Here is a 27,532-nt window from a genome sequence, read left to right on the forward strand (position 1 = left end):
GCGTTGTCTTACCTTCCCCGTCTGTCTCTCTGTCTCCCCCTTCTGGTTCCAAGTGGGCGGATCAGTTACACCGACATGTACGAGATGCTGAGGCACATGTCGCCACCACTTGGCCTCGGGAAGAACTGCCCCGCACGTATTGCCTATAAGGTTAGATTTGCCCAGTCGGCGTCATCCGTGTTTCGTTCTAAGCTTCACGCCCTTCCTTCCTTCATGGTACTCGTGGCTTCTGCAGAACTCTTTTCTCCTTCTTGTCAAGGGGTGTCCAACTCTTGACCGAAAGGCACTTCAGATTTGGACTTCTCCAAATTGCCCTTTTTGGATTCTCCTTTCACGGGGTTGGAAAGAGAAAGAATGCACTTGAGAAGGCCAACCCCTGTGCAATTGTCTTCAAAAAATTAGGAATTGCTCTCATCCATTTTAGTGAATCCCTTTCTCCTATTTCAAAGTGGGGGCGGGGGGAATTTCCCTTATTTGCCAAAGCTCCGGCAGCGCCCATAGCAATTAGTTGTGGCCAATTTGTTCTGGCCAACTCACCATGGCTAATTCTCCATGGGACAATTTGCCATGTTGGGTTGAATAGAATATCCAAATACAGTGGTACCTCATCTTACGAACGCCTCTTCTAACGAGCTTTTCAAGATATGAACCCAGGTGTTTAAGATTTTTTTGCCTCTTCTTCCGAACTATTTTCACCTTATGAACCCAAGCAGCTGCTGCTGGGATGAAGGGGGTTTCTTTTTCCCCCTTTTTTGAATAAAGAAAAGGGGAAGGGCTGCTTGGAGTAGGAAAGATTTTGCAGAGAACAACGTGCTTGCAAAGGCACTGAAACGGTGTCTTTTTAAGAAAGAAAAGGGAGGGGCAGCTTGGAGGAAAGATTTTGCAGAGAAACCTTGCAAAGGCACTGAAACGGTGTCTTTTTAAGAAAGAAAAGGGAGGGGCAGCTTGGAGGAGTAAAGATTTTGCATGCTTGCAAAGGCACTGAAAGGGTGTCTTTTGAAGAAAGAAAAGGGAGGGGCGCCCCCGTTGCCTTTCTTCCTTCCCACTCACCCTTTAGCCTAGCCTTGCTTCTTCCACCCGCCCCCTTTAGCTACTCCTCCCTGCCCTCTGTTCGCCTCCCTTCTAAAGTTTGGGATTTTCCTGAAGGATTTGCACGCATGATTTGCTTTTACATTGATTCCTATGGGACACGTTGTTTCATCTTACGAACTTTTCACCTTACGAACCTCCTCCCGGAACCAATTAAGTTCGTATGATGAGGTACCACTGTACCATAATTTTTTTTTGAGTATATGACACACACAGAAGTATAAGACGAACCTTAGTTTGGGGGGAGGAAAATAAGGGGGGGAAATCTACCTACCAGGTATTCATCTGGTTAGCGTTCTTAGCCTGGTCAGCTTCAGCACCTTATTTTATCCCCTGGTTAGGGCTGAAAAAAAAATCTTCAGATGGGAGTAGGAATGAAAACAAGCCTGCAAAGACTTAGGGCTGGAAACACTTCTTTGGAGGGAGTAGCAATGAAAATCCTGCAAGTTGGGAAGATCATTAGCCCTTCATTAGGGCTGAAAAACCTTTTTTGGAGGGAGCAGGAATGGAAACATGCCTGCAAAGACTTAGGGATGGGGGGAAAAAACATTTTCGAAGGGAGTAGGAATGAAAAAAATCCTGCAAGCCAGGAAGCTCGTTAGCACCTCGTTAGGGCTGGGGAAAAAAACTTTGAAAAAGCTACATTCAGAGTATAAGACGCACCCAAATTTTCAAGAGGGGGAAAAAGGAATGTCTTATATGCTGAAAAATATGGTAATAGTGGACTAAAATCACGAATGAAAGAATGCCAAAGGAGGGACAGAATGAAACGTGAACATAAAAATTGAAATATATTTTAAAATTATTTTAAATCGGGGGGTCAAGCTCAAATTGCAGCATCGCAAAAACACGGAAGTCCTCGAAACCCCACCTCCAGACTTCTGTGTTTTTGTGATGCTGCGATTTCGCTGAGGCTCACCTCGCTGGGAAACCCCACCTCCGGATTCCGTTGCCAGCGAAGCGTCCTTTTTTGCACTGCTGGGATTCCCCTGCAGCATTGCAAAAACACGGAAGTCCGGAGGTGGTGTTTCCCATGGAGGGGAGCCTCAAGGCAATCACAGCAGTGCAAAAATGGGTGCTTTGCTGGCAACAGAAGTCCGGAGGTGGGGCATCCCAGTGGGTTTGTAAGGTGAAAATAGTTTGGAAGAAGAGGCAAAAAAAAATCTTAAACCCCGGGTTTGTATCTCGAAAAGTTTGTATGACGAGGGGTTTGTAAGACGAGGTATCACTGTATTGCCAAGTAGAGGAAGGATTAATCTTTGGAGAACGGGACAAATGTGAGCCATGTCCTTCAAAGGATAACAGCCTTGTTTCTCTCAGTTTCCTTGGAGTTGAAGGTCTGGATTCTTGACCTGGTAGGCTCCCATCTTTGCTTGGCCAGGGAGTTATCCCACGAAAAGGTTGCTTGAGCAACTGACTATTTTTCTCACCCATATCCTTCTCACCGAGCAGATGACTTGAAGCAACAAGCTACTGTTGGTGTCTTCAGAAAACCTATTTTAGAAGAGAGGGAAGGAGAGAGGGAGAAAGTTCTGCTTTTCTATTCCTTCTGGCTTCTTGTGATTTTTACATCCTTTCCCATCTCTATTTGTTGTGTGTCTATGACTTCTGGAGATAGAAAGCTGTTGTGATTGTCCTCCCTGTCCAGTTGCTTCCTTGTTTCCAAGAGCTGGTTCTGCCAACCATGGTTCTTTTATCATCTCTTTTGCTCTCAATTGACGTGTACATGGTGTTTCTCCGCCACATGCTTCGGACGGGGCTATAATGGACTCCATCCTTCTGTGGTGTCTGTATTGTTGCCTTCTTGGCATGATCCCAACTGTGCGGATAGTGTGCATGAGGTCTTCCAAAGTGCATGGGGTATAGCTGTAATTCTGATATGTCTCAAGAGAGCATTAGCTCAAAGAAACTTTATCCTTTCTCTTTTCCCTTCCCTCCCTCTCCCTTCCATTTTTCCTTCCTTCCTTCCCTCCATCACTTCTATTTCCTTCCTTCCCTCCATCCCTCCAATTTTCCTTCCTTCCTTCCCTCCTATCCCTTCTATTTCTCCTTCCCTTCTATTTTCCTTCCTTCCTTCCCTCCATCCCTTCTATTTTCCTTCCTTCCCTCCATCCCTTATATTTTCCTTCCTTCCCTCCATCCATCCCTTCTATTTTCCTTCCTTCCTTCCCTCCATTCCTTCTATTTTCCTTCCTTCCCTCCATCCCTTCTATTTTCCTTCCTTCCCTCCATCCCTTCTATTTCCTTCCTTCCTTCCCTCCATCCCTTCTATCTTCCTTCCTTCCCTCCATCCCTCCCAATTTTCCTTCCTTCCCTCCCTCCATCCCTTCTATCTTCCTTCCTTCCCTCCATCCCTCCAATTTCCGTCCTTCCCTCCATCCCTTCTATTTTCCTTCCTTCCCTCCCTCCTTCCTCTCCCTCCCATCCTTACATCTTCCTCCGTCCCATCTTGAACATTATCTCAAAGAGACCTAACCTTCCTCCCTCCCCACCCTTCCCTCCTCCCTTCCATTTTCCTTCTTTTCTCCCTCCCTCTCTCCCTTTCATCTTTCCTCCTCCCTCCCATCTTCCTTCCTTCTTCCTGCCCTCCCTCCCATCTTGAGCATTATCTCAAAGAAACCTTCACCTTCTTCCCTTCCCTTCCCTCCCTCCCATCTCCCTCCCTCCCTCCCTCCCTTCCCTGGCTTGCATGAAAAAAACCCCCAATCGATACTTATGCTGAACTTTTCCTGTGCTGAAGGGTTTAAAAAATAATAATAATTCAAAATTGTGACTGAATCTTCCTCTCCCGGCTCCATGATGAAAACCATCTCGGCCCATGAAAGTTAGCCTTGTAGAACACTGTTGTTGTCCTCTTTTACTTTGGAGGGAGTAGGAGTTGGGAGTGGAATAGGTGACGATGGATATAAGCCTTGACCAGACGACTCTCTTTTCTCCAGCGTTTGGTCAGGAATGAACATGCCCATCTCCAATGACGATTTAAGTGTCCGTTTCACCTCGACACTAATGGCCTTGATAAGGACAGCCCTGGACATAAAACTCGCCTCAGGTAAGGGGAGGGCTGGCTAGATGACCTCCAAGGTCCCTTCCAGCTCTATCCTGGCGGATTGAGGATTTTCCCCTGAAATTGGATCGTGTTTCTTGACTTTTTCTTTAACAGGTATGTTGCAACACCAGTGTGATGCTGAGCTAAGGAAGGAGATTTCGGTGGTTTGGCCCAATTTGTCCCTCCAAAACCTTGGATCTGTTAGTGCACCTCATAAACGTAAGTGCTCCATAGCCTTTCCCTCTCTGGGGAAGTGGAAAGAAGCATGAATTATTTATTATTATTTATTATTATTTATTAGATTTGTATGCCACCCCTCTCCAAAGACTCGGGACGGCTCACAACCAGCAATAAAAACAATATAGCAGTGGAACAAATCTAATATTAAAAAACATATAAAATCAATATTTAAAAAACCAAACAGCACATTCATACCAAACATAAAACAAAGTATAAAAAAGCCTGGGGGAAAGGTGTCTCACTCCCCCATGCCTGGCGGTATAAGTGAGTCTTGAGTAGTTTACGAAAGACAGGAAGGGTGGGGGCAGTTCTAATCTTCGGGGGGAGTTGGTTCCAGAGGGCTGGGGCTGCCACAGAGAAGGCTCTTCACCTGGGGCCCGCCAAACGACATTGTTTAGTCGACGGGACCCAGAGGAGGCCAACTCTGTGGGACCTTATCGGTCATTGGGATTCATGCGGTAGCAGGCGGTTCCGGAGGTACTCTGGTCCAATGCCATGTAGGGCTTTAAAGTCATGACCAACACTTCGAATTGTGACCGGAAACTGATTTGCATCCAGGTATTTATTTAATTGCATCCAGGTTATTATTTAATGCTACTCAGAGAGTCAGGGTGGCATAGTAATTAAACAATGGTATAAATGTCTCAAGCAGATGGAATATTTAAGTAACATAAAGCAAAATTAGCATTAAATTCATCTCTCACAAATGCAAACAGAAACGAAAGAATTTGAATTAAAGAAAACAAGTTTCAGCGATCAAACAAAATCAAACGAAATAACTTGATTTTGTTTGATTGATGAACTTGTTTCATCTGCTTGAGCCATTTATACCATCTTTCCCAGACTGTATAGAAATCTGAATAATAATAATAATAATAATAATAATAATAATAATAATAATAAGAAGAAGAAGAAGAAGAAGAAGAAGAAGAAGAAGAAGAAGAAGAAGCAGCAGCAGCAGCACATAGCGGTGATGAGAAAGAAGAGGCTTCTCCTCTTCTTGATGCACGAGCATGCAGGGCTGCCAAGAGACAGGAATGGTTACTCCAGAGGAGGTCTCCTTGGGAGTAAGACTTGGGACTAATTGGGCACTTCCCTAGCCTACTTAAGGAAAGCAGAGGCAGCTGAAAGGCTCTAGGAAACAACATTTTAGAATTGTGTATCCATCGTGAGTACCTGGTGTCTAAGAAATTCTCTACTCTTCTTTCCTGCCACGTCTTGCTTATCAAGGAAGACTTCTAGGGATTTTGCCAAGCCTTTGAAATTTTGTGAGATAACAAGAAATAATTGCATTGCTCTGATTGAAGACTTTGCTGAACTTATTCCAACTGCTAATAAGGATAAATTTAGCAGCTGCGGTTTTTTGTAAGAAAAGGTTGCTTTGAGATTTGTGTGTGTGTGTGTGTCTCCACTACTAAGCTAGTCATTAGGAGTGGTTTATTGGTTAAATTAAGTTCGTCCAACTTGTGTGTTTGTTGCATATGTAACTGGGAGCAGAACACTACCTAACACAAAAAGCCAGCTGGGTAAACTTAAGCCAGTCCTCTCTTTACAAAGCAGAAAGTAGTGAGGACAAATCTCTTCCAAAAGGACCTCAAGGTTGCCTCTAGATAGTTGCCAAGAGTCCTAATTGACTTGAAAGCACACAGACACACTCACACACACACACACAATGGAAAACAACCATCAGTTCTTTACAAGTTTTTCTTTCTAGCAAAGCACCAGGAAAGAAACCCCCAATATCTAGTACGTTTGTTAGGTGGAGAACATCCATCTACTACTAAGAGCATAGCAAATGTAAAGCTGTTTGGTCCCTTCCAGAGGTGTTCAACTGCAACTCTGCTTGTGCATGGATAATCTGGGAAGGAAGGTGATGGGTCCTGTAGTTAGATCCTTGGAAAGTGGCCAAATGGGAGGACACTGGTTGGAGTTCAGCTGGAACTTTCAAACATGTTGACTTCTTGACTTGCCATAGACTCACCAACTGCAGTTCATTGTTTTTCCTTTTGCCTCCGTATCTTCTGAATTGATTTTCTGTTCTCTGTGCTGTCTTTTGTCTTCCCTGATTAGCTGAAGCCATGACAGTAGGGAAGGTTTATGCAGCCTTGATGATATTTGATTTCTACAAACAAAATAAAAACACCCGTGATCCTTCTCACTCGGGGCCTGGAGGTCTCTGTCAGGTAAATATCCACCCATCCATCCCTCTCTTTGCCATCCATCCCTCTCTCTGTCATCCATTCATCCATCCAGCCATCCATATCTCTACCATCCATTCATCCATTCAACCATCTACCCCTCTCTCTGTCATCCATTCATCCATCTATACATCCATATCTTTATCATCCATCCATCCATCTGAATCCACCTAGGCCATGGATTCAATGGCGTTCAATGCTTCTGTCAACTGCAGTTCATCCTTTGCTGTTTTCAAAATAGTAGAAAGACAGGTGGTTCCAGGCCATATTCCAGGTGGGATATGCAAAGGGGAATATCGGCGTTTCTTTGCAGGCATATCAAGTTTTAATTAATTAAGGCAGAACCATCCTCTGCTACCATGTCGAGGATAACAGAAATCCGTTTGAACTTCTGATAGCCATGGAGGTCGATGAAGTTATGAGATCCAAACAGTGTTAATCAAAACAAGCATTTCTTTATTTATAAAACAGAAAACAAACACTGTCGTGAGAGACAGAATAATCTAAGCAGCTTACATAATGGCGTCTAGAGAGGAACGGGACGGAGGCAGAACTACAATCTCATGGGGACGGAAGTGATATGTGGGATATGACGTGGAATATGGGAGTGATTAATAACAAGGCACACATGTTAACTCTTTAATTACTGAATGTCTCTGTGGCTGGCAATATCCAGTGTGACACACTTTTGGTCACCATTGTACATACAATATGCTAAAGCTAGGAAGATTACAGATAAGATCAACAAAGCTAATAGTCTGGAGGTTAATCATACAATGAACAGTTGAGGGAACTGGATAAGTCTAGTCTAACGAAGATAAGGACTAGGGGTGACACGATAACTGTCTTTTGGAAGGGCTGACACAGAGAAGACAGGGTTGACCTATTCTCCAAAGCCTCAGAGGGCAAGAGAAGAAGCAATGGGTGGAAAGCTTGTTAGAGATCCAACTTGGAACTAAGGAGAAATTTCCTGACAGTGAGAACAATTAACTAATGGAATAGTTTGCCTCCAAGTGGTTTTCTTGAAAACATTTCAAACATCCATTCATTGGTTGAGGTTTTTAAGATAAGATTGGACGGCCATTTGAACTGTGGTTCTGTGAAATGCACTCTCTCCTCTCCCCTCTTCTTCTAGACTGGCACAGTTTCCCTTTTCAATCCACTGAAAGTGGCCCTCGAGCAAAGCCAGACAGGATTCCCCAATGCTTTCCTGCGTCAAAAGAGCTCTGCGTCACTCAACAATGGGGGTGCCCTGTAAGTAATATGCCTCCAATTTTTCATCACTTCAGCCTACCTCAAGGCAGCTAGTCAAACACTTACAGCTGTGGACAGAGGCCAGCAGTTTTGACAAAAATGGCACGAATATCTGTTTTGTTGGAAGATGCTCTAGACGCTGGCTGTTTCTTTCTTCCGGTGTTCCATTTCGCTTCCAACAGGGGTGAAATTCAGACAGTTCAGGCAAACTGGATTTATTTATTTATTTATTTATTTATTTATTTATTTATTTATTTATTTATTTATTTATTTATTTATTTATTTATTTATTTATTTATTTATTTATTTATTTATTTATTTATTTATTTATTTATTTATTTATTTATTTATTACTTGGATTTGTATGCCGCCCCTCTCCGAAGACTCGGGGCGGCTTACAACATGTAGAAACAAATCATAAGTAATCAAACAATTTAAAATTTTAAAGATTTAAAAAACCCCATATACTAACAGACACACACACAAGCTAATTTTATACCTGGTTTGCTGAACAAGTATAGTAGTACCTCTAGATATGAGTTTAATTCGTTCCAGAACGGAGCTTGTATGTCGAACAACTCGTAACTGGAACAAATGGCTTTAGACTTTGTTTTTTCCCTCCGAGATAACCAGAAGCAAGGATTCTTGCGCCACCTAGTGGAAGCTCGGCTCGTATCACGAATTTGAGCTCGGGTGTCGAAAAGAAATTTCGCTCCCGTCGTGGCTCGTAACTTGGAATACTCGCATGTGGAGCAGCTCGTATCTAGAGGTACTACTGTAGTTGCAAGAACTGGCTGGCCCTGCCCACCCTGCCCCGCCCCTCCCAGGTGTTCCCACGTGGCCTATTTTGGATGCCAGGTAAATGCAGGACCCTCACGGAGGCTCTAGGAAGCAAAAACAGGCCTCTAAGAAGTTCCAAACGTGTGGAAACAAGCCAGTTTCTGGCCTCTGGAGCATGGGAGAGGATGTTTTCGTCCTCACGGAGGCTCAAGGAAAGCCTCTGGAGCTTGGGGAGGGCAAAAAATAGGCCTCTGGAAGTTCCAAAAGTGTGGAAATGAACCCCTTTCCAGCCTCTGGAGGGCCTCCAGAACCTGGGAGAGGATGTTTTTGCCATCATAGAGGCTTAAGGAAATCCTCCGAAGCCTTGGGAGGGCAAAAAAATGGGCCTACTAGACATTGCAGAAATCCAGAAACGAGCCCATTTCTGGCCTCCAGAGGACCTCCGGAGCCTGAGGATGTTTTCATCCTCATAGAGGCATGAAAACTTCCAGAGCCTGGGGGAGCAAAAAATGGGCCACCTGGAAGTTCCAGAATTCCAGAAATGGGCCCATTTCCAGCCTCCAGGGGGCCTCTGCAGCCTGGGAGAGGATGTTTTCGCCCTCACAGAGGCTTGAGGAAAGCCTCCGGAGGCTGGGGAGGGCAAAAAATGAGCCTCCTGGAAATCCCAGAAGTCCAGAAATGAGCCCATTTCCGGCCTCTGGAAGGCCTCCGGAGCCTATGGGTGGCTGTTTTCAGGAACATCTAAAGATAAATCCTAAAACATGCAAAGATTTCCTGGATTCCAGCTGCAAGCAAGCCAATTTTTTTCCTATTATACGTTTCTTTCTTAGCCCTCCCTGCGGTAGCCTTTCTGCCACGTGGTTTTTAAGAGCCTCTTCTCTTCTCCTTCTCCTTCTGCAACAGGCCAATGCCAGAAGTGGGAGGCATCAAAGAATCTGTGTCCTGGGGGATCCAGCACAGCCAGAACATGTTTTATGAAACTAGGACACCAACGTTTGAACGAGGCCGCTCGGAGGAAATTCCCGTCCAGAAAGCAAGCAAGAGGGTGAGAATGCAGCATACCAGGACAAGAGGAAAACATATGGATTTCTCTAGAAAACCTTAACACTTTACTTCCTATTGCCCATCTCTTCCCACTTATTATTATAACAGGGGTCAGCAACCTGTGGCTCTGGAGCCATATGTGGCTCTTTCATCCAGCTGCTGTGGCTCCCTGTCGCCAGTCGGATCCAGAATTGATAGGGCTTTCTATTAAGGACAGGTAGAAGAAAAAGGATGACATGCTAGGAGGAGACTCTATGGTGGGGGAACTGGATGTCCGGTTGGCAGAGGAAAAAGGATGACATGCTAGGAGGAGACTCTATGGTGGGGGAAGTGGACGTCCGGTTGGCAGAGGAAAAAGGATGCCACACCAGGAGGAGACTCTATGGTGGGGGAACTGGACGTCCAGTTGGTAGGGGAAAAAGGATGACATGCTAGGAGGAGACTCTATGGTGGGGGAACTGGACGTCCAGTTGGCAGAGGAAAAAGGATGCCACACCAGGAGGAGACTCTATGGTGGGGGAAGTGGACTTCCAGTGGGCTACAGAATTAAACAGGGGGCTTTCGGTTAGGACCTTTGCGGCTCTTTTGAGTACCATATTTTTAAGAGTATAAGACGCACCTTTTTCCTCCCCCAAAAGGCTGATAATTTGGGTGCGTCTTATACTCTGAATGTAGCTAAAGTGTGGTGTTTTTTTTTTAAAGCCCTAACCAGGGGATAAAATAATGTGCTGGCTAAGGATGCTTAAGGTTGCTGACCCCTGTAATATAACCATGTTTGTTTGTTTCAATTCCATTTTTATGCCTCCCAATTCCCTAGGAACTCTAGGCGGCTCATAACCAAAAATAAAACCAAAACTTCAAAAAACAGTTTTTAAAACAATTTAAATCCAACAGTTCAGAACCAAACATATCATTTATGGCCGGATCTCGAAGGTTACCCCCATCAGATCAATGGCTCCAGGCCTGCCGGAAAAGCCAGGTCTTAACTGCTTTTTTGGAAGGCCAATAGGGTGGGGGGTAGTCTGGAACTCAGGAGGTAACTGGTTCCAGAGAGTTGGGGCACCCACAGAGAAGGCCCTCCCCCATGGACCCACCATCCAACACTGTTTTTCTGTGCCACTGTGACTTCAAACAGTCTGTCAAGGGCAGAAGCGGAAGGAGGATTGGCCACTCTGGCACAATCTGAGTGAGCAACGTGACAAGTTTGTGGATGGGGGGGACAAGGGATGTGAACTTTCAACTGAGGATGGCTCTGGCGATAAATTGGAACTTTGACTCAGACTCTGATTTAGTTTGGATGCTACCTGTTCTGTCGGGCTCTCTGGTAGAATCCTCCCAAAAAATCACAGGTACAAATTTCAGACACACCACGTTTGAAAATTCAAAACAATGTTCTTTATAATGAAAATTCACTTAAACCAAGCCCTCTTTTGGTATAGCAAAGAGCACTCGTCTCCAAACAAACTAGTAATTTGTACAAGTCCCTTATCAGTTCTGTGATACTTAGCTTGCAGCTGTGAGGCAATTCACAGTCCTTCTTCTTTCACAAAGTGAAACACACTTTGCTCTGGTTTAGTTTCAAAGCGGAGAAAAATCAGCACACAAAAAGTCAAAGTCAGCAAAGCAGTCACGAAACACAACAATCAGATAATCCTCCACAATGGCCAAACCCACAGGCTGCTCTTTATAGCAGCCTCACTAATGACCACAGCCCCACCCAACCACAGGTGGCCTCATTTTCTTTGATAATAATCTCTCAGTTGTTGCTGCCTATGCATCGCTCTCTGCATGCGCGGCTGTATCATTAACTCTTGTTCCGAATCCAAGGAGGAGCTAGATAATGGATCTCCTTCTGAGCTGTCTGCCACACTCTCCTCCTCCCTGTCACTCATGTCTTCTTGGTCAGAGGAGCCTTCATCAGCAGATTCCACCAGGGAGGGGGGACAAACCAGGCCTGCAGCATGTGGATGTCTCCCCCACATCCACAGTCCTTGGGGCAGGAGCTGGGCCAGAGCCAACCACAACACTACCTGGAACCTTGGCACGTGTTTGTAGGCAACTGCTTCTTACTCACTCCTTGTTATTCTGTCACTGTATTTTAAAGGTCGTGGAAATGCAGGAAATCAGCCCAACTTTAGCCAATGGGGAACCTCAGCCTGGACTGGAAAGTCAAGGGCGAGCGGCTTCCATGCCTCGGCTGGCAGCCGAAACTCAGGTAAGCCCTGGTGTTACAATGTGGGGTCCTTGGTGCTCTTTCAGCTTGGGGCTTTTCCTGCAGACCTTTCCTTACCCAGCTAGGTAACCTCATCAGTGCTGCATGGGTGTCATTTATTTATTTTATTTATTTATTTTGTCCAATACACAATGAGGGTTTTAGTGGGTATATATCTATATACACATAGTAAAATGCATGATGAAGGTTATAGAGGAGATACTCATAGCAAAATATATCTAAGAAATAATAGAAAAGAAGATATAGTAATAGAACATATCAATGAAAGAATAGAAGAAGAGATATAGGAATAGAAGAAAGGAATAGGAGATATAGGAGAGCAATAGGACAGGGGACGGAAGGCACTCTAGTGCACTTGGACTCGCCCCTTACTGACCTCTTAGGAATCTGGATAGGTCAACCGTAGATAATCTAAGGGTAAAGTGTTGGGGGTTTGGGGATGACACTACGGAGTCTGGTAATGAGTTCCACGCTTCGACAACTCGGTTACTGAAGTCATATTTTTTACAGTCAAGTTTGGAGCGGTTAATATTAAGTTTAAATCTGTTGTGTGCTCTTGTGTCGTTGTGGTTGAAGCTGAAGTAGTCGCCGACAGGCAGGACGTTGCAGCATATGATCTTGTGGGCAATACAGTGGTACCTCGAGATACGAGTTTAATTCGTTCCGGACCTGGGCTCTTAAGTCGAGCAGCTCTTATCTCGAACGACTTTTCCCCATAGGAATTAATGTAAATAATTTTAATTGGTTCCAGCCCTCAAAAAACTCACAAAGTTAGTCTAAATTATGCAGAAAGACATGTTTTTAATGAAGAAATGTACATGTACATATAAATGAATAATGAAGTTTCTTTCACTTAACTTGTAAACTTTCTTAAACTTTTAAATTTACATATGTTCAACTTCTCTGCCACCCAATCCTGTAGGACAGAGGTCCCCAACCCTTTTTGCACCAGGGACCGGCTTTAAGCGATCAAGAGAGGAATGGGTGAATGAATGGACGGAGGGTGGGAAGGAAGGAAAGAGGGAAGGGACAGGAACAGAGGAAGGAAGCAAGGAAACTTATGAAAGGGGAGAGTAAGAGAGGAATGAGTGAAGGGAGGGAGGGAAGAAGGTGGGAAGGAGAAAGAAAAGAAGAAATAGAGGAAGGGAAGGTAAAAGAGAGAAAGAAAAAGAGCAAGAAAGAAAGAAAGAAAGAAAGGGGGAAGGGACAGGAACAGAGGAAGGAAGCAAGGAAACTTATGAAAGGGGAGAGTAAGAGAGGAATGAGTGAAGGGAGGGAGGGAGGGAAGAAGGTGGGAAGGAGAAAGAAAAGAAGAAATAGAGGAAGGGAAGGTAAAAGAGAGAAAGAAAAAGAGCAAGAAAGAAAGCTGCAAGCACCCCCCCGAGCCCCTCAGGCCGGCTGCAACCTTTTAAAACACGCGCGCCGCTTCGCAGCTGTCTCCTGAAGCCGAACGCGGAAGTTAGCGTTTGGCTTCAGGAGACAGCTCCTTGGCGCTTGTATCTCGAATTTGGGCTTGTAAGTAGAACAAAAATATCTCTCCCCTCCCAGCTCTTATCTCGAGTTGCTCTTAAGTAGAGCAGCTCTTATGTCGGGGTTCCACTGTACTTAGATCTTGTTTAAGGCGTCTTAGTTCTAAACTTTCTAGGCCCAGGATTGAAAGTCTAGTCTCATAGGGAAGCGAAAGGCAAACAGCAAAGAGCTATTCAGATCCTCCAATCTCCAAAGCAAATTATTTTGGATGTTTTCACTAGCATCCTGTTAGGACAGGGGTAGGCAAAGTTGGCTAGCGCAGGGATTCTGAGAGTCGAAGTCCACATGTCATAGAAGAGCCAATTTTGCCTACCCTTGTGTTAGGAGGTTCGTAGAGGTCATCAGCATTTCGTGCATCGTTTTAGCTTATCTCCAAAAAAAAAGAGGAATTTCTTAAGACTCATTTTTTCATCATCAGAACAATAAAAGAGTAGTAGATCCTTGGAACAAACTTCCAGCAAACGTGGTTGGTAAATCCACAGTAACTGAATTTAAACATGCCTGGGATAAACATATATCCATTGTAAGATAAAATACAGGAAATAGTATAAGGGCAGACTAGATGGACCATGAGGTCTTTTTCTGCCGTCAGTCTTCTATGTTTCTATGTTTCTATGACAAATTTGTAGAGTAAAGTAGATTTGGCCAATAGGTTCCGAGCTCGGTGTGCTTCGGAAGGTTCTGATTTTTCGAGACTGCCTTATTATCTATGTTTCCTGGGAAAATGCATGTGAAAATCCGATGGGGTGGGGCACATCTACTTAACCATCGCCATAATACTGTGTTCAGTTCTGGAGACCTCACCTACAAAAAGATATTGACAAAATTGAACGGGTCCAAAGACGGGCTACAAGAATGGTGGAAGGTCTTAAGCATAAAACGTATCAGGAAAGACTTAATGAACTCAATCTGTACAGTCTGGAGGACAGAAGGAAAAGGGGGGACATGATCGAAACATTTAAATATATTAAAGGGTTAAATAAGGTCCAGGAGGGAAGTGTTTTTAATAGGAAAGTGAACACAAGAACAAGGGGACACAATCTGAAGTTAGTTGGGGGAAAGATCAAAAGCAACATGAGAAAATATTATTTTACTGAAAGAGTAGTAGATCCTTGGAACAAACTTCCAGCAGACGTGGTAGATAAATCCACAGTAACTGAATTTAAACATGCCTGGGATAAACATATATCCATCCTAAGATAAAATACAGAAAATAGTATAAGGGCAGACTAGATGGACCATGAGGTCTTTTTCTGCCGTCAGTCTTCTATGTTTCTATATTTCTATAAAAACTATGACAGACAAGAGAATAGCATTTAGTGTTCTGTGCATGCTCAGGGGGTATAAGAAACCAAATGGTGGTTTTTGGGTGGAGTGCGGAGCCTCGTGCTGCCTTTGCGACCAGCTCTCCTACAACCACTCTGAGTGGGCTCTACGCCGCGACTGGCTCTACGCCACCCTAAGTTGCCTCGAGAAGGGCGGCATAGCCGCCCCGAGTCTTCAGAGAGGGGCGGCATACAAATCTAATAAATAAATAAGTAAGTAAGTAAGTAAGTAAGTAAGTAAGTAAGTAAGTAAGTAAGTAAGTAAATAAATAAATAAATAAATAAATAGAAATCTAATTAGAACAAAATGGTAAGAAATTAGATTGGTGGACATACCTACAATTAAAAGATGCATACCAAAAAGATAAAAAGGAATATGGTTTTCAGATGGGGGGGGTGAATTGGACAGGACACTATTAAAAAATGATGAAAAATTAATTGGTAAAATATATAAATTTTTGATTCGCTATGAGACAGAAGTGGAAATTGTAAAAGAGAATATGATAAGCTGGGGAATGAATTTTGGCTACACAATTGAATTAGAAAAATGGGAAAAATTATGGACTAATAATTGGCGGATGACAAAATCGACTGTATTCAAGGAAAACCAATTAAAAATGTTTTACAGGTGGCACCTATCGCCAGAAAGACTATCAAAAATGTTCCCAAAAACTTCTCCATTATGCTGGAAGTGCAGAAAAGAAAGAGGCACGTTCTACCACCAATGGTGGACATGTGTACAGGCAAAAAGTTTCTGGAATAAAATAACAAATTGGTTAAAAGAAATAGTAAATGAAGAAATTGAAAAAAAACCAGAATTATATTTATTGGTTTGTTGTTTTTTTTTTTTTAAAAAGATAAGATATTTAGTTATACACATACTAACAGCTGCCAGGATAGTATATGCCCAACAATGGAAAATAGACAAACTACCGGAAGAAAATATAATAATTAAAAAAATGTTAGACTGTGCAGAGATGGACAGGCTATCTAAAAGGTTAGAGGGAAAAGAAGAATCATATTATTATAAAATATGGGCAAAATTTTATGATTGGCTAAAGAAAAGAGCAACAAAGAAATAAATAAAAATTTACGCAAAGCAACACATCGAATTAAAAAAAATTGAAAAATTAATACTATGTGAAAGAAGCAAAATTCTCTGATCAAACACCTAAAAAGTGGGGAAACTTTCATTTTCCAACTGTTGTATGTGTATGTTTCTGTGTATGTTTTTTTATGTTATATTTGAAAAAACAACAAATAAATAAAATAAAATTAAAAAAAGAAATCTAATTAATGAAATAAATAATAAATCGACAGGCATGAGTAAACTGGGAGTATTTCATCCCTGCTGCTAGCAGTGATAATCAGTAACAGCGACAGATGAATCCCAGTGGCCGCAACTTATGGAAAAATTACCCCGCTACCAGAATTCGTCGAGAACCTCATTTTCTCGCCGCCCGCTGCTTCCTTTGAAAAAAAAAACCCATACTCATCCGACTACCTTTTCCTCATTAATAACTGTTGACTAACATTCATTTCTGTCTCTTGTCTCAATTCACCCTCCCCCTTCCCTGGTCTTCGTCTGTCTCATTCTCTGCCCTTCCCTCCCCTCCCTCCCTCCTATTGGTCATCTCGTCTGTCACGTGCCTCCTGGGATGTTTGACTGTTGCTGGTTTGGGACCCATGCCATTATTTTTCATGCAGAGGAGCAAAACACGTTCACCGGGGCGATATCTATCAGTATGTAGCTCGTTTGTAGTCCATAAATTGCGCTTTTGCTGTTGCAGAATACGAGGTCGCTGGGTCCCGTCAACTAGACAATGTCGTTTGGCGGGGCCTGGGGAAGAGCCTTCTCTGTGGGGGGGCCGACCCTCTGGAATCAGCTCCCCCTGAGGTTCGCAGTGCCCCCAACCTCCTTGCCTTTCATAAGAGTCGAAAGACTCACCTATGCTGCCAAGCTTGGGGTTATTAGATTCTCCCCCCTGGCCGATGAATGTATAGTGTGTTTGTTGATTGAATGGTTATGTATGTATTTTAATTGGTTCTTTAGTTTTTTAGTTGCAACTGAATTTTAATTACATTGTTCCCTCAATTTTCGCAGGGGATGCGTTCCGAGACCGCCCGCGAAAGTCGAATTTCCACAAAGTAGCAATGCGGAAGTAAATACACTACTTTTGGCTAGGAACAGTATCACAAGCCTTCCCTTAACACTTTAAACCCCTAAATTACAATTTCCCATTCCCTTAGCAACCATTTAGATTATTACACACCATGTTTATTTATTAAAGTTTATTTTTTAAAAAAATATTTATTAAAGGAAGACGAATGTTTGGTGATGACATATGACGTCATCGGGCGGGAAAAAACGTGGTATAGGGGGAAAAACGTGAAGTATTTTTTAATTAATATTTTTGAAAAACCGTGGTATAGACTTTCCGCGAAGTTCGAACCCGTGAAAATCGAGGGAACACTGTATTTCGATTTCGATATATGCTGTCTTTTTATATATTGTAAGCTGCTCCGAGTCCTTGGAGAAGGGTGGCATATAAATCCAATAAACTTAAATTTAAAATACCCACGGTCCAGATGTGTGAAGGAAGTGATGCTCAGGAATTCTGAGAGTTGATGGTGTACATCCAATCAACTTTTCTGCATTCTCCTCTCCTCTCCTTTGTTCCTCCTTCTTGCCACAGCCCATTCCAGACACCAGCCCCATGAAGCGTTCCGTCTCCACGCTCAACCCACAGCGTCCCCGTGCCGCACATCTTTACGAACATCCCCGGCCAGCTGAACACACTCATCACCATCATCACCATCGTTGCCACCGGCGGAGAGAGAAGAAGCAGAAGTCGGTTGACAAGCCACCCAATCACTTGATTGATGGTGAAGCTCCTGGTAAGGGTGCCGCGATGACCCAGGGCATGGCACAGAGGTAGCTGACTGTTCAAACCGCCCCTTTCTTGCTCCAAATGTTGCCCAAACTCACCCACATTTACTTTCAAACAGTAAAAAGTTTCAGAATAAAATCCCCCCACCCCAAAAATAAGAAAAGAGAGAGAAAATGGCAGCGCCCATGGATCAGCACCGACTGAACCAGATCCATGATACCATTGTGGCATCACCCGCAGGTCGCTACCAGTTCGGGCGATCCGGTCTAAACCGGAAAGAACCCACCCCAGTTACAAACATATCAAAACATGCCATTTGAATGAACTTAATTTAATCAATGAACCGCTTCTAATTACTGGCCTAGCGGTGGAGACATACACAAAAATCAAAAAAGCAATCCTTTCTTCATTAGTCTTCATTAGCAGCTGATGTAAATTCATCAAAGTCAAAGCAGTACAATTAGTTCTTGTTATCTGAAGTAGTGCCCAAAGGCTTGACAAAATTCCTAGGAGCCTTCCTTATCAGCAATCCAAGGCAAAAAAACAGAGTAGACATTTTTCAGAGACAACCATGACACGTCAAGGCACAAGTCTAAACTGTTGTTTCCTGCAGCCTTTCAGCTGCCTCTGCTGTCCTTAAGTAGATTAGGGGAGTGGCCAATTACCCGCCAGTTTTACTCCTGAGAAGACCTTCTCTGGAGTAACCATTCCTGTCTCTTGGCCGCCCTGTGTGCTCGTGCATCAAGAAGAGGAGAAGCCTCTTTTTCCTCATCACTGCTATGTGGTGCTTAAGGATCCAAAGGCCCTGACAACCTCTGCCTCTGGCACCGAGTCCTCATCATCCTCTCCATTGTCCGACTTGGATGCTAGCTGCACAGGCCGCTGGACTATCATTAAGTCGGTCTCCTCTTGAACAGGATCCGCTATCAGCTGCATGGGCTGTTGCGAGCCACAACGGTGAACCATGTTCGATGCTTATAATGATTTGAAGCTTGCTACCTTCTCATTGTCTCCCCAGCAGGAGAAGCCACCTCCAAATCCAAAAGGCAGGAGCGAGGCCGGTCCCAGGAACGGAAAGTCCATTCTTCCTCTTCCTCTGAAAAGCAACGCTTTTACTCCTGCGACCGCTACGGGAGTCGGGACCATTCTCAGCCCAAGTCCTCGGAATGCAGTAGGCCTCCGTCTCCCGGTGGAGGGCAGGACCACGAGACACAAAAGCAGGTGAGAATGGGAGATGGAGGGCAGAGAGAGAAAGAGAAGGGGTGAGAAAGAGGGTTCCCTAGGACAAGTAGCGGGTTGCTACTGGTACGGCTAAGGCTGCAGCACCAGTAGCGAAAGTTGAGCTGCGTGCGCAGCCTCACTTCTCTAGCGTGCGTGCATGCACGTCCCAGCGAGATTTTCCTTCTGCGTATATGTAGGATATGCGCGCGGTGTGAGATTTTGGCGATTTTGCACAGGAAGCAAAATCTGGTGAGGGGAATGCATGCACCGAGATTTCAATGATTTTTTTTTTTGCTTCTGCGCATGCATGGAAGGAAAACCCATTGCCAAAATCTCACTCTCGTGTGCTTCCCCTCGCAAGATTTTGCTCCCTCTGTGCGTCTCCTCGTGCGTGCGTCTCCTTGTGCGTGCATCCCCTCGTGAGGTTTTGCTTCCTGTGGATGCGCAGAAGGAAAATCTCACTGGGATGTGCACACCCGCCCGCTGGAGAAGTGAGGCTGCGGACGTAGCTCATCTTTCTCTACCAGTATGGTAGCCTTAGCCATATCGGCAGCCTTAACCGTACCGGTAGCGGGTTGCTACCACTACAGATAAGGACGGTGCACCGGTAGTGAAAATTGAGCTGCACATGCGGCTTTGGATGTCTGCCGGGTGCATGGGCACGCCCCTGCGAGATCCTGCTTCTGCACATGTGCAGGAAGCAAAAACTTGCAAGGGGACATGCACGCCGTGAGATTTTCGCCGATTGTTTTGCTTCTGGTGAGGGGAATGCATGCACCGAGATTTCAGTTATTTCTTTTTGCTTCTGCGCATGCGCAGGAAGCAAAAACTTGCAAGGGAACATGCGCACACATGAGATTCTGGTGATTTTTTCTTCTGCGCATGCGCAGAAGCAAAACCTTGCAAGGGGACATGCGCGCATGTGAGATTCTGGTGATTTTTGCTTCTGCGCATGCATGGAAGCAAAACCCGTCACCGAAATCTCACTTGTGTGCACTTCTCCTCTCAATATTTTGCTTCCTGAGCATGCGCAGAAGCAAAACCTCGCCGAGACCTATGCGCGTGCACACCAGGGACACAAAGTTGCACGCATAGCGCACCAATAGCAACCCCCACCTGCCTAGGGCTTCTGATCAACAGGGGTAGCCTTTGGGTGGGGCTGGACGCCCGCTTTCTCCTCCCCGGAGAGCGAAGGCTTCTCTATGGCAGCCTTTCCAAGTAGATCAGAGAGGAACTGTGACCAGACGTGCTAAGCTTAACTTATCGTGAGGCTACACGAATAGAATTCTTGCAAAGTCTGCGAAGGACTTGGTGTCGATCTGGAAGCATGCAGTGGATCTGCTGACTTTTCAAGGTGGATCCCCTCGGCTCTCCGGTCTGCTAGACTGTCTTGTTTCCCCAGTGTTGTCTTCCTGGTTGTCTTCATTCGGAATCCTTTCTTCCTCCTGGTTGGTTTCCTGTATTCCTCCCTCTGTTCAAATGGTTCTTGGAGCCAGTTCCTCTGTCCTTGACGGTGCATGTCTAAACTCTCTCTTTTCTTTTTTTTGTTTTGTTTTTGTTTTCCTTTTTTATCCTACGATACATTCCTCTGTTCATGTCATTCCTTCTTCTGTCCATTGCGTTTTGCCACTCTACTCCAACATGTGACTCTGTGTTTGTCTGGTATTCTTATTATTGCTCGCTGTCCTTCTTTTTCCCCTTCTTCTTATCTTCCTTCTTCTCCTTTGCCTTCTCTTCCTTCTTCTTCTCATCTTTCTCCATATCTTTCTCCTCCTCCTCTTTCTCTGTATCTTTCTCCTCCTTCTTCATATCTTTTCTCCTCTTCCCCCATCTCCTCCTTCTCCATATCTACCTTCTCCTCCTTTGCCTTCTCTCCCTTCTCCTTCATCTCCTCCTTCTCGGTGCTTTCCCTCTCCTTCTCATCTTTCTCCATATCTTTCTTCTCCTTCTCTTTCTCCTCCTCCTTCTCTATACTTTTCTCCCCCTTCTCTATATCTTCCTCCTCCTTCTCTGCTCTTCCTCCTTTTCGTTCACCTTCTCCATGTCTTCCTTCTCCTTCTCTATATCGTCATTGTACTCCTTCTCTTTCTTCTTCTCTATTTTCTCCTCCTTCTCCATATCTTTCTCCTCCTCCTCCTCCTCCTCCATCTCCTCCTTCACTATATCTTCCTCCTCTTTCTCCTCCTTCTCCTTCTCCATATCTTCTTTCTCCTCCTTCTCCTTCTCTTCCTTCTCCTCCTCTTTCTCTATATCTTCCTCCTCCTTCTCCATATCTTTCCTCTCCTCCTCCATCTCCTCCTTCTCTATTTCTTCTCCTTTCCTTCCACCTTCTCCATGTCTTCCTTCTCCGTCTCCATATCTTCCTCCTCCTCCTGGTTTTTGTTTTGTTCATTTACTTTCTTCCAATCTTCATGTAGGGCAGTGGTTCAGTTAACGGGAGCCCCCTGCTGTTGACCTCTGGTGCTAGCACCCCATGCCGTGGTCGGAGGCAGTTGCCGCAAACTCCGCTGACTCCACGCCCCAGCATTACCTACAAGACTGCCAACTCCTCGCCTGTGCATTTCTCCGGGTTCCAGACCGGCCTGCCAACTTTCTCCCCGGGACGCCTGAGCCGGGGTCTCTCTGAGCACAATGCTTTGCTGCATGGCGACTCCCAGGGACCCACACCAACCCTGATGGCGCGCATCGGTTCGGACCCTTACCTGGGACACCGAGAAGAGAGTGACAGTCCATACCATATGATGCCTGAGGATACGCTCACCTTTGAGGAGGCCGTGGCCACCAATTCAGGGAGATCCTCCCGGACCTCTTACGTCTCCTCTCTAACGTCCCAGTCCCATCAAATCCGCCGCGTTCCCAATGGGTACCATTACATCTTGGGACTAAGTGCCGGCCCTGGCACCAGCACTAGGGCGCGTAGCTATTACCACGAGCGAGACGAAGACGATTGGTGCTAGCAGGAACAAGGAAACCAAGTTGCGCACTGGAAGTCGATGAGTTTTATCATCCAGACAGCCACCCTGTGGATGTGGCGACGTCTTTGCATCCAGCCCTGTGACATCAAGGCTGCCGAAGGGGACGGAAGATACAAGCCAGCTGCCTCTCCGTGCAAACAGCCCTGCCAAAACGGTCCTAGGTCCATGGACCACACCGTTGGAAACGACGCCTAGTCTCTCTCTCTCTCTTTGTGTGTCCCCCATTTCCTTTTTTTTGCACTAGAGAGCTACGTCAAGAAAGGCACCTGCTCGGGAGGGTCTGAGTAGAGCAGACATCCTTCTGTCCTGCTCCCCGTTGCCATGTCATGGCAGATGCCACCTTCCACCCCAAGTTACGAGGCTACAACACAAAGCCCAGGGAGGAAAACCCCAGACTAAAGACTGGAATCTGCACAGTTGGGGGTGAGCTGGTGGGGAAGACAAAAGAACCCCCCCCTCCACACAGCACCCTGATGTACAAAGAACCAACCCATGTTTTATTGTGTCCACCTTTTAAGAAGGGAGTTTATCCAGCGGGATCTCAACCCTTGGCCAACTGTGACCCTTTATCAACCGAGCCAGGCATGGAAACTTCCAATGAATCCGAGCACCCTATGGCTACGCCTAACGTCTTGGTCCATCCTTTGGTCTCCACATTTATTTTTGGAGGGTGGTTGGTTGGGGAGAGTCCTTCCCACCAGTGTGTGTTTTGTTTTTGTTTTGGAAAAGCCCTTCAAAAGAGGAGAGGTTTCCACCAAGGACAACATCTCGGTCTTGTTCTTGCTGCTGAACCGTTTCTCCTCGGACAAGAGAGTTGGGGGGGGGGATCTTAATTTTTCATCTTGTTTACAAATCTGAGCTGAGGAGGATGAAGATGAAGAAAGAGGAGAAGGAGGAGGGTGAGGTGAGGTGGGCAGAATGGTCGTGTTTTTATATGGAAGCTGTTGGATAAACTTGTCCCTTTTTCATTGTGTCCACTTTCTGGGGATGGGTGGTTGGGGGTCGGTTGTATAGCGAAAGCAAGCAAGACCAGAACACAGCCAAAAACGTGGAAAGTCATTCCCAGTGGAGAACTAGTCTACTGGCCATTCCAAGGTTTTCTTTTTCCTTCCCGAAGGCGCCCGTTCTTTACTTCTAAGTGCCTAATCTTTGAGAACCTCTTGTGGCAACGATGCAGTTGTGTTTGTATTCCCCTTCCCCCCAAAAAAGAGAATAGAGTAAGAGGCAGGAGGAGGAGGAGGTTGACAAGAGAGTTGGCTTGTCTGAGCTTGGCTTGATCTTTTCACTTTGCAAAGCTGGAGAAACTATTCAAATCCGATAAGTCCCAGTTTTGTTTTAAGGACATCCAATCGGTCCCGGAAGGTTTAGAAAGCAGTCTTCTGGGTTAGGGATGGATGCTTTTTGCAAAAAAAACCCCACCATTAAAAGCAAAGAGGGGAAGGAATGCTTCCGCTCTTCAGATTTTAAAATCCATTTCTTGGAAACTGAATCTAAGGAACGTCTGGGAGGGAAGGGGTGGAAAAAATCCTTCACCCCGATGGCATTTTGGTTGGAATTAATTCCGATTCTCAGGGATGGGATTCCGTTTTTATTTTTATTTGTTTCTCAAAAGACACCCCCCACCCTCTGCCCCAGTTTTGGTTCTCTGTATGCTTGTCTGTGTGTCTGTTGTGGTGTTTAGTTTATTTTATTTTTTAACGTCCTGTACGCACGGGGTTTAGTGTGCATGCCTGCACCGGTTCCGAATTCAGGACCGATAAGTTTCGCTAGGGAGCCAAACCCTTGCTTTGAAAGATGCCAAAAACCGCTGCTTTGGGGGATGTGTGGAAGGCATGACCCATTTTATGGACTAGAAGTTACATCCCACCCAAAATGGCTAAGGTTCTGGCCACGGAGGAGGTTAGGAAGAAAGAAGGAAGGAGCAGAGCCCAAATAATTGTCAGAAGGGAACTGCTGGTGGGAAAAAACAGAATCTCTTTTCACGTGACACTTTCCACATCGCTTAAAATACTTTTTAAAAAAATACATCGTGTGAAGGCACCCCGAGAGGAATTTTTCTATTAGAAGGACAGGTATTTTCATATCTGAATGTACCTTTGCTTATAAACCCAGATTTCATCAGAACAGCGGCGGGAGAATAGAGGCAAGGGAAGAATATTTGCAGAGCTTTTTGAAAGTACAAGTCTACGGAGAGCAGCGGCATACAAATTTAATAAATAATAATAATAATTATCCGGAGGTTATTCCAAGTTATAGGGAACAATTCCCATCTGAATTTGGAAGAAAGATTCCTGTACTTTGTTGTTGTTCTTGTTTTTCTCAAGAGGCAACGGGGACTTTCTGGTTTTTCTTTGAAGACATTTTGATTCTCAACCGAGAAGCTTCTTCAGCTCTGATTGAATATACACTGCTCAAAAAAATAAGGGGAACACTCCAAGAACACATTCTGGATCTGAATGAATGAAATATTCTCATTGAATACTTTGTTCCGTCCAAAGTTGAATGTGCACAACAGCATGTGGAATTGATTGCCAATCAGTGTTGCTTCCTAAGTGGAAAGTGATTGCCAATCAATGTTGCTTCCTAAGTGGAAAGTTTGATTGATTGGTTTATTTATTTATTTTTATTTATTTATTTATTTTGTCCAATACACAATGAAGGTTATAAAGGATATACAGTACTCGTAGTAAAATATATCAGAGAAAGAATAGAAGAGAAGATATAGGAATCAATGAAAGAATAGAGAAAGGATATTGGAATAGAAGAAAAGATATAGGAGATATAGGAGAGACAATAGGACAGGGGACGGAGGGCACCCTGGTGTACATGCACTCCTCTTACTGACCTCTTAGGAATCTGGAGAGGTCAACCGTGGAAAGTCTAAGGGTAAAATGTTGGGGATTAGGGGATGACACTACGGAGTCCGGTAATGAGTTCCACGCTTTGACAACTCGATTACTAAAGTCGTATTTTTTACAGTCAAGTTTGGAGCGGTTAATATTAAGTTTGAATCTATTGTGTGCTCTTGTGTTGTTGTGGTTGAAGCTGAAGTAGTTGTTGACAGGCAGGACATTGCAGCATATGATGTTGTGGGCAATACTTAGATCATGTTTAAGGTGTCGTAGCTCTAAGCTTTCTAGATCCAGGATTGTAAGTCTAGTTTCATAGGGTATTCTGTTTCGAGTGGAGGAGTGAAGGGCTCTTCTGGTGAAGTATCTTTGGACATTTTTGAGGGTGTTAATGTCTGAGATGTGGTATGGGTTCCAAACAGATGAGCTGGATTCGAGTATGGGTCTGGCGAAAGTTTTGTAAGCTCTGGTAAGTAGTATGAGATTGCTGGAGCAGAAGCTACGTAGGATTAGATTAACAACTCTTGAAGCCTTCTTGGCGATGTTGTTGCAGTGGGCTTTGGCACTTAGGTCTTTTGTTATTAGTATTCCGAGGTCTTTAACCGAGTGGGGGTTATCTGTGATAATTTGTTTATTCAGTTTGTATTTGGAGTTCTGATTTTTTTGCCGATGTGTAGGACAGAGCATTTGCAGGTTGAGATTTGGAGTTGCCACATGTTAGACCAATCAGAGACAGAGTCTAAGGTCTTTTTTGAGAGTAGTTGTGTTATCGGTGGTGTTGAAGAGTTTTACATCATCAGCAAAGAGGACACAGTTGCTTGTGATGTGATCGCAATGGTCATTGATGTAGAGAATGAAGAGCATTGGTCCTAGTACACTACCTTGGGGAACACCGCTTTTAACAGGGACAGGGGTGGATACGGTGCTTCCTATTTTTACCACTTGTTGTTTGTTTGATGGGAATGCTGTAATCCAGGATTTGAGTTTTAGGAGTAGTTTGCCGTGGACCACTGAATCAAAGGCTTTGCAGAAGTCGATATAAATTGCATAGTGATATTGGTCTGTACTTATCAACAAGACAGGGGTCTCCTTTTTTGAAGATGGGGATGACCATTGCTTTCGACCATAGCTTGGGAAGTATGCTGGTTCTGAAGGATTTTTTGAAAATTATGCTTAGTGGTTCAGCTATAGCAGAAGAGAGCTTTTTTAGGAACTAAGCACATAGACCATCTGGTCCGACTGATAGAGAAGGTTTAAGGTCACGTAATGCTTCTTCAACACGGTCTTCGGTGAAGTCTACAGAAGTTTGATTGACTTGGAGTTATATTGTGTCATTTAAGTGTTCCCTTTATTTTTTTGAGCAGTGTATAAATCCATCAGTTCCCACTGTTCAGTCAGAGCTGAAGAAGCTTCTTGGAGGAGGAGCAAAACATCTTCAAAGAAAAAAACCAGCATCCTGAAAAACCACCTTTGGGAACAACCGTAACCTAATGGATGACTGAGACATTGAGCTATTCCTGTTCTTTGTTTTCAAGACCAGGAATTGACTCCCAGGCCAAAGCTAGGATCTGCAGCTATGACCTGCACCATTGAAAGTAAGGGGGAAAGCATTTATTTATTTATTAAATTTGTATGCCGCCCTTCTCCAAGGACTCGGGGCGGCTAACAACATATAATATAACAATACAGTACAACGGCAAATCTAATTACATTTAAAATTACAATCTAAAAATCCAATATTTAAAAACAATCATACCAGTTCAATCATACAACATATATCTCATTTCGTTGGCCAGGGGGATGTGTTCTGTCGAGCCCTCTGATAGAATCTTCCCACAAATGCACAGAGACAATTTCAGACACACACACGTTTGAAAATTCAAAACAATGTTCTTTATAATGAAAATTCACTTAAACCAAGCCCTCTTTTGGTATAGCAAAGATCACTCGTCTCCAAACAAACTGGTAATTTGTACAAGTCCCTTATCAGTTCTGTGATACTTAGCTTGCAGCTGTGAGGCAATTCACAGTCCTTCTTTTTTCACAAAGTGACACACACTTTGCCCTGGTTTAGTTTCAAAGCGGGGAAAAACCAGCACACAAAAAGTCAGTAAAGCAGTCACGAAACACGATCAGATAATCCTCCACAATGGCCAAACCCACAGGCTGCTCTTTATAGCAGCCTCACTAATGACCACAACCCCACCCAACCACAGGTGGCCTCATTTTCTTTGATAATAATCTCTCAGTTGTTGCTGCCTATGCATCGCTCTCCGCATGCGTGGCTGTATCATTAACTCTTGTTCTGAATCCAAGGAGGAGCTAGATAATTCATCTCCTTCTGAGCTGTCTGCCACACTCTCCTCCTCCCTGTCATCTATGTCTTCTTGGTTAGAGGAGCCTTCATCATCAGATTCCACCGGGGGCAAAACAGGTCTGCAGCATGTGGATGTCTCCCCCACATCCACAGTCCTTGGGGCAGAAGCTGGGTGAGAGCTAACCACAACAGGATGAGACTTTGTTGCCCCAAGCCTGGTGACATAGGTGAGTCTTAAGACTCTTACAGAAGGCAAGAAGGGTGGGGGCAGTTCAAATCTCTGGGGGAGTTGATTCCAGAGCCCCACCACCACAAAGAAGGCTCTTCCTCTAGGCCCTGCCAAGCAACATTGTCTGGCTGACGGGACCCGGAGAAGGCCAACTCTGTGGGATCTAATCGGTCACTGGGACTCAGGCGGCAGAAGGCGGTCCCACAAGTAATCTGGTCCGATGCCATGTAGGGCTTTATAGGTCACTACCAACACTTTGAATTGTGTCCGGAAACCAATCGGCAACCAATGCAGTCTGCAGAGTGTTGGAG

At 44.6% G+C, this 27,532-nt stretch overlaps 1 protein-coding gene across 1 annotated transcript in view; it reads left to right on the forward strand.

Moving 5' to 3' along the window:
• The window catches only part of CACNA1B (calcium voltage-gated channel subunit alpha1 B), a 207,017-nt gene extending 184,589 nt beyond the window's left edge, over positions 1–22,428 (forward strand). The window contains 11 exon segments of the mRNA XM_070759592.1: positions 54–150; positions 4,029–4,040; positions 4,042–4,138; positions 4,250–4,354; positions 6,446–6,558; positions 7,709–7,827; positions 9,511–9,652; positions 11,756–11,866; positions 17,436–17,637; positions 18,649–18,851; positions 21,269–22,428. Coding sequence (XP_070615693.1) covers positions 54–150; positions 4,029–4,040; positions 4,042–4,138; positions 4,250–4,354; positions 6,446–6,558; positions 7,709–7,827; positions 9,511–9,652; positions 11,756–11,866; positions 17,436–17,637; positions 18,649–18,851; positions 21,269–21,808 — 1,741 coding nt within the window. The 3' untranslated portion in view covers positions 21,809–22,428.
• The last annotated feature ends 5,104 nt before the right edge of the window (positions 22,429–27,532 follow it).

Source organism: Erythrolamprus reginae, chromosome 8 (assembly GCF_031021105.1).
Source record: "Erythrolamprus reginae isolate rEryReg1 chromosome 8, rEryReg1.hap1, whole genome shotgun sequence".
Taxonomy (NCBI): Eukaryota; Metazoa; Chordata; class Lepidosauria; order Squamata; family Dipsadidae; genus Erythrolamprus; species Erythrolamprus reginae.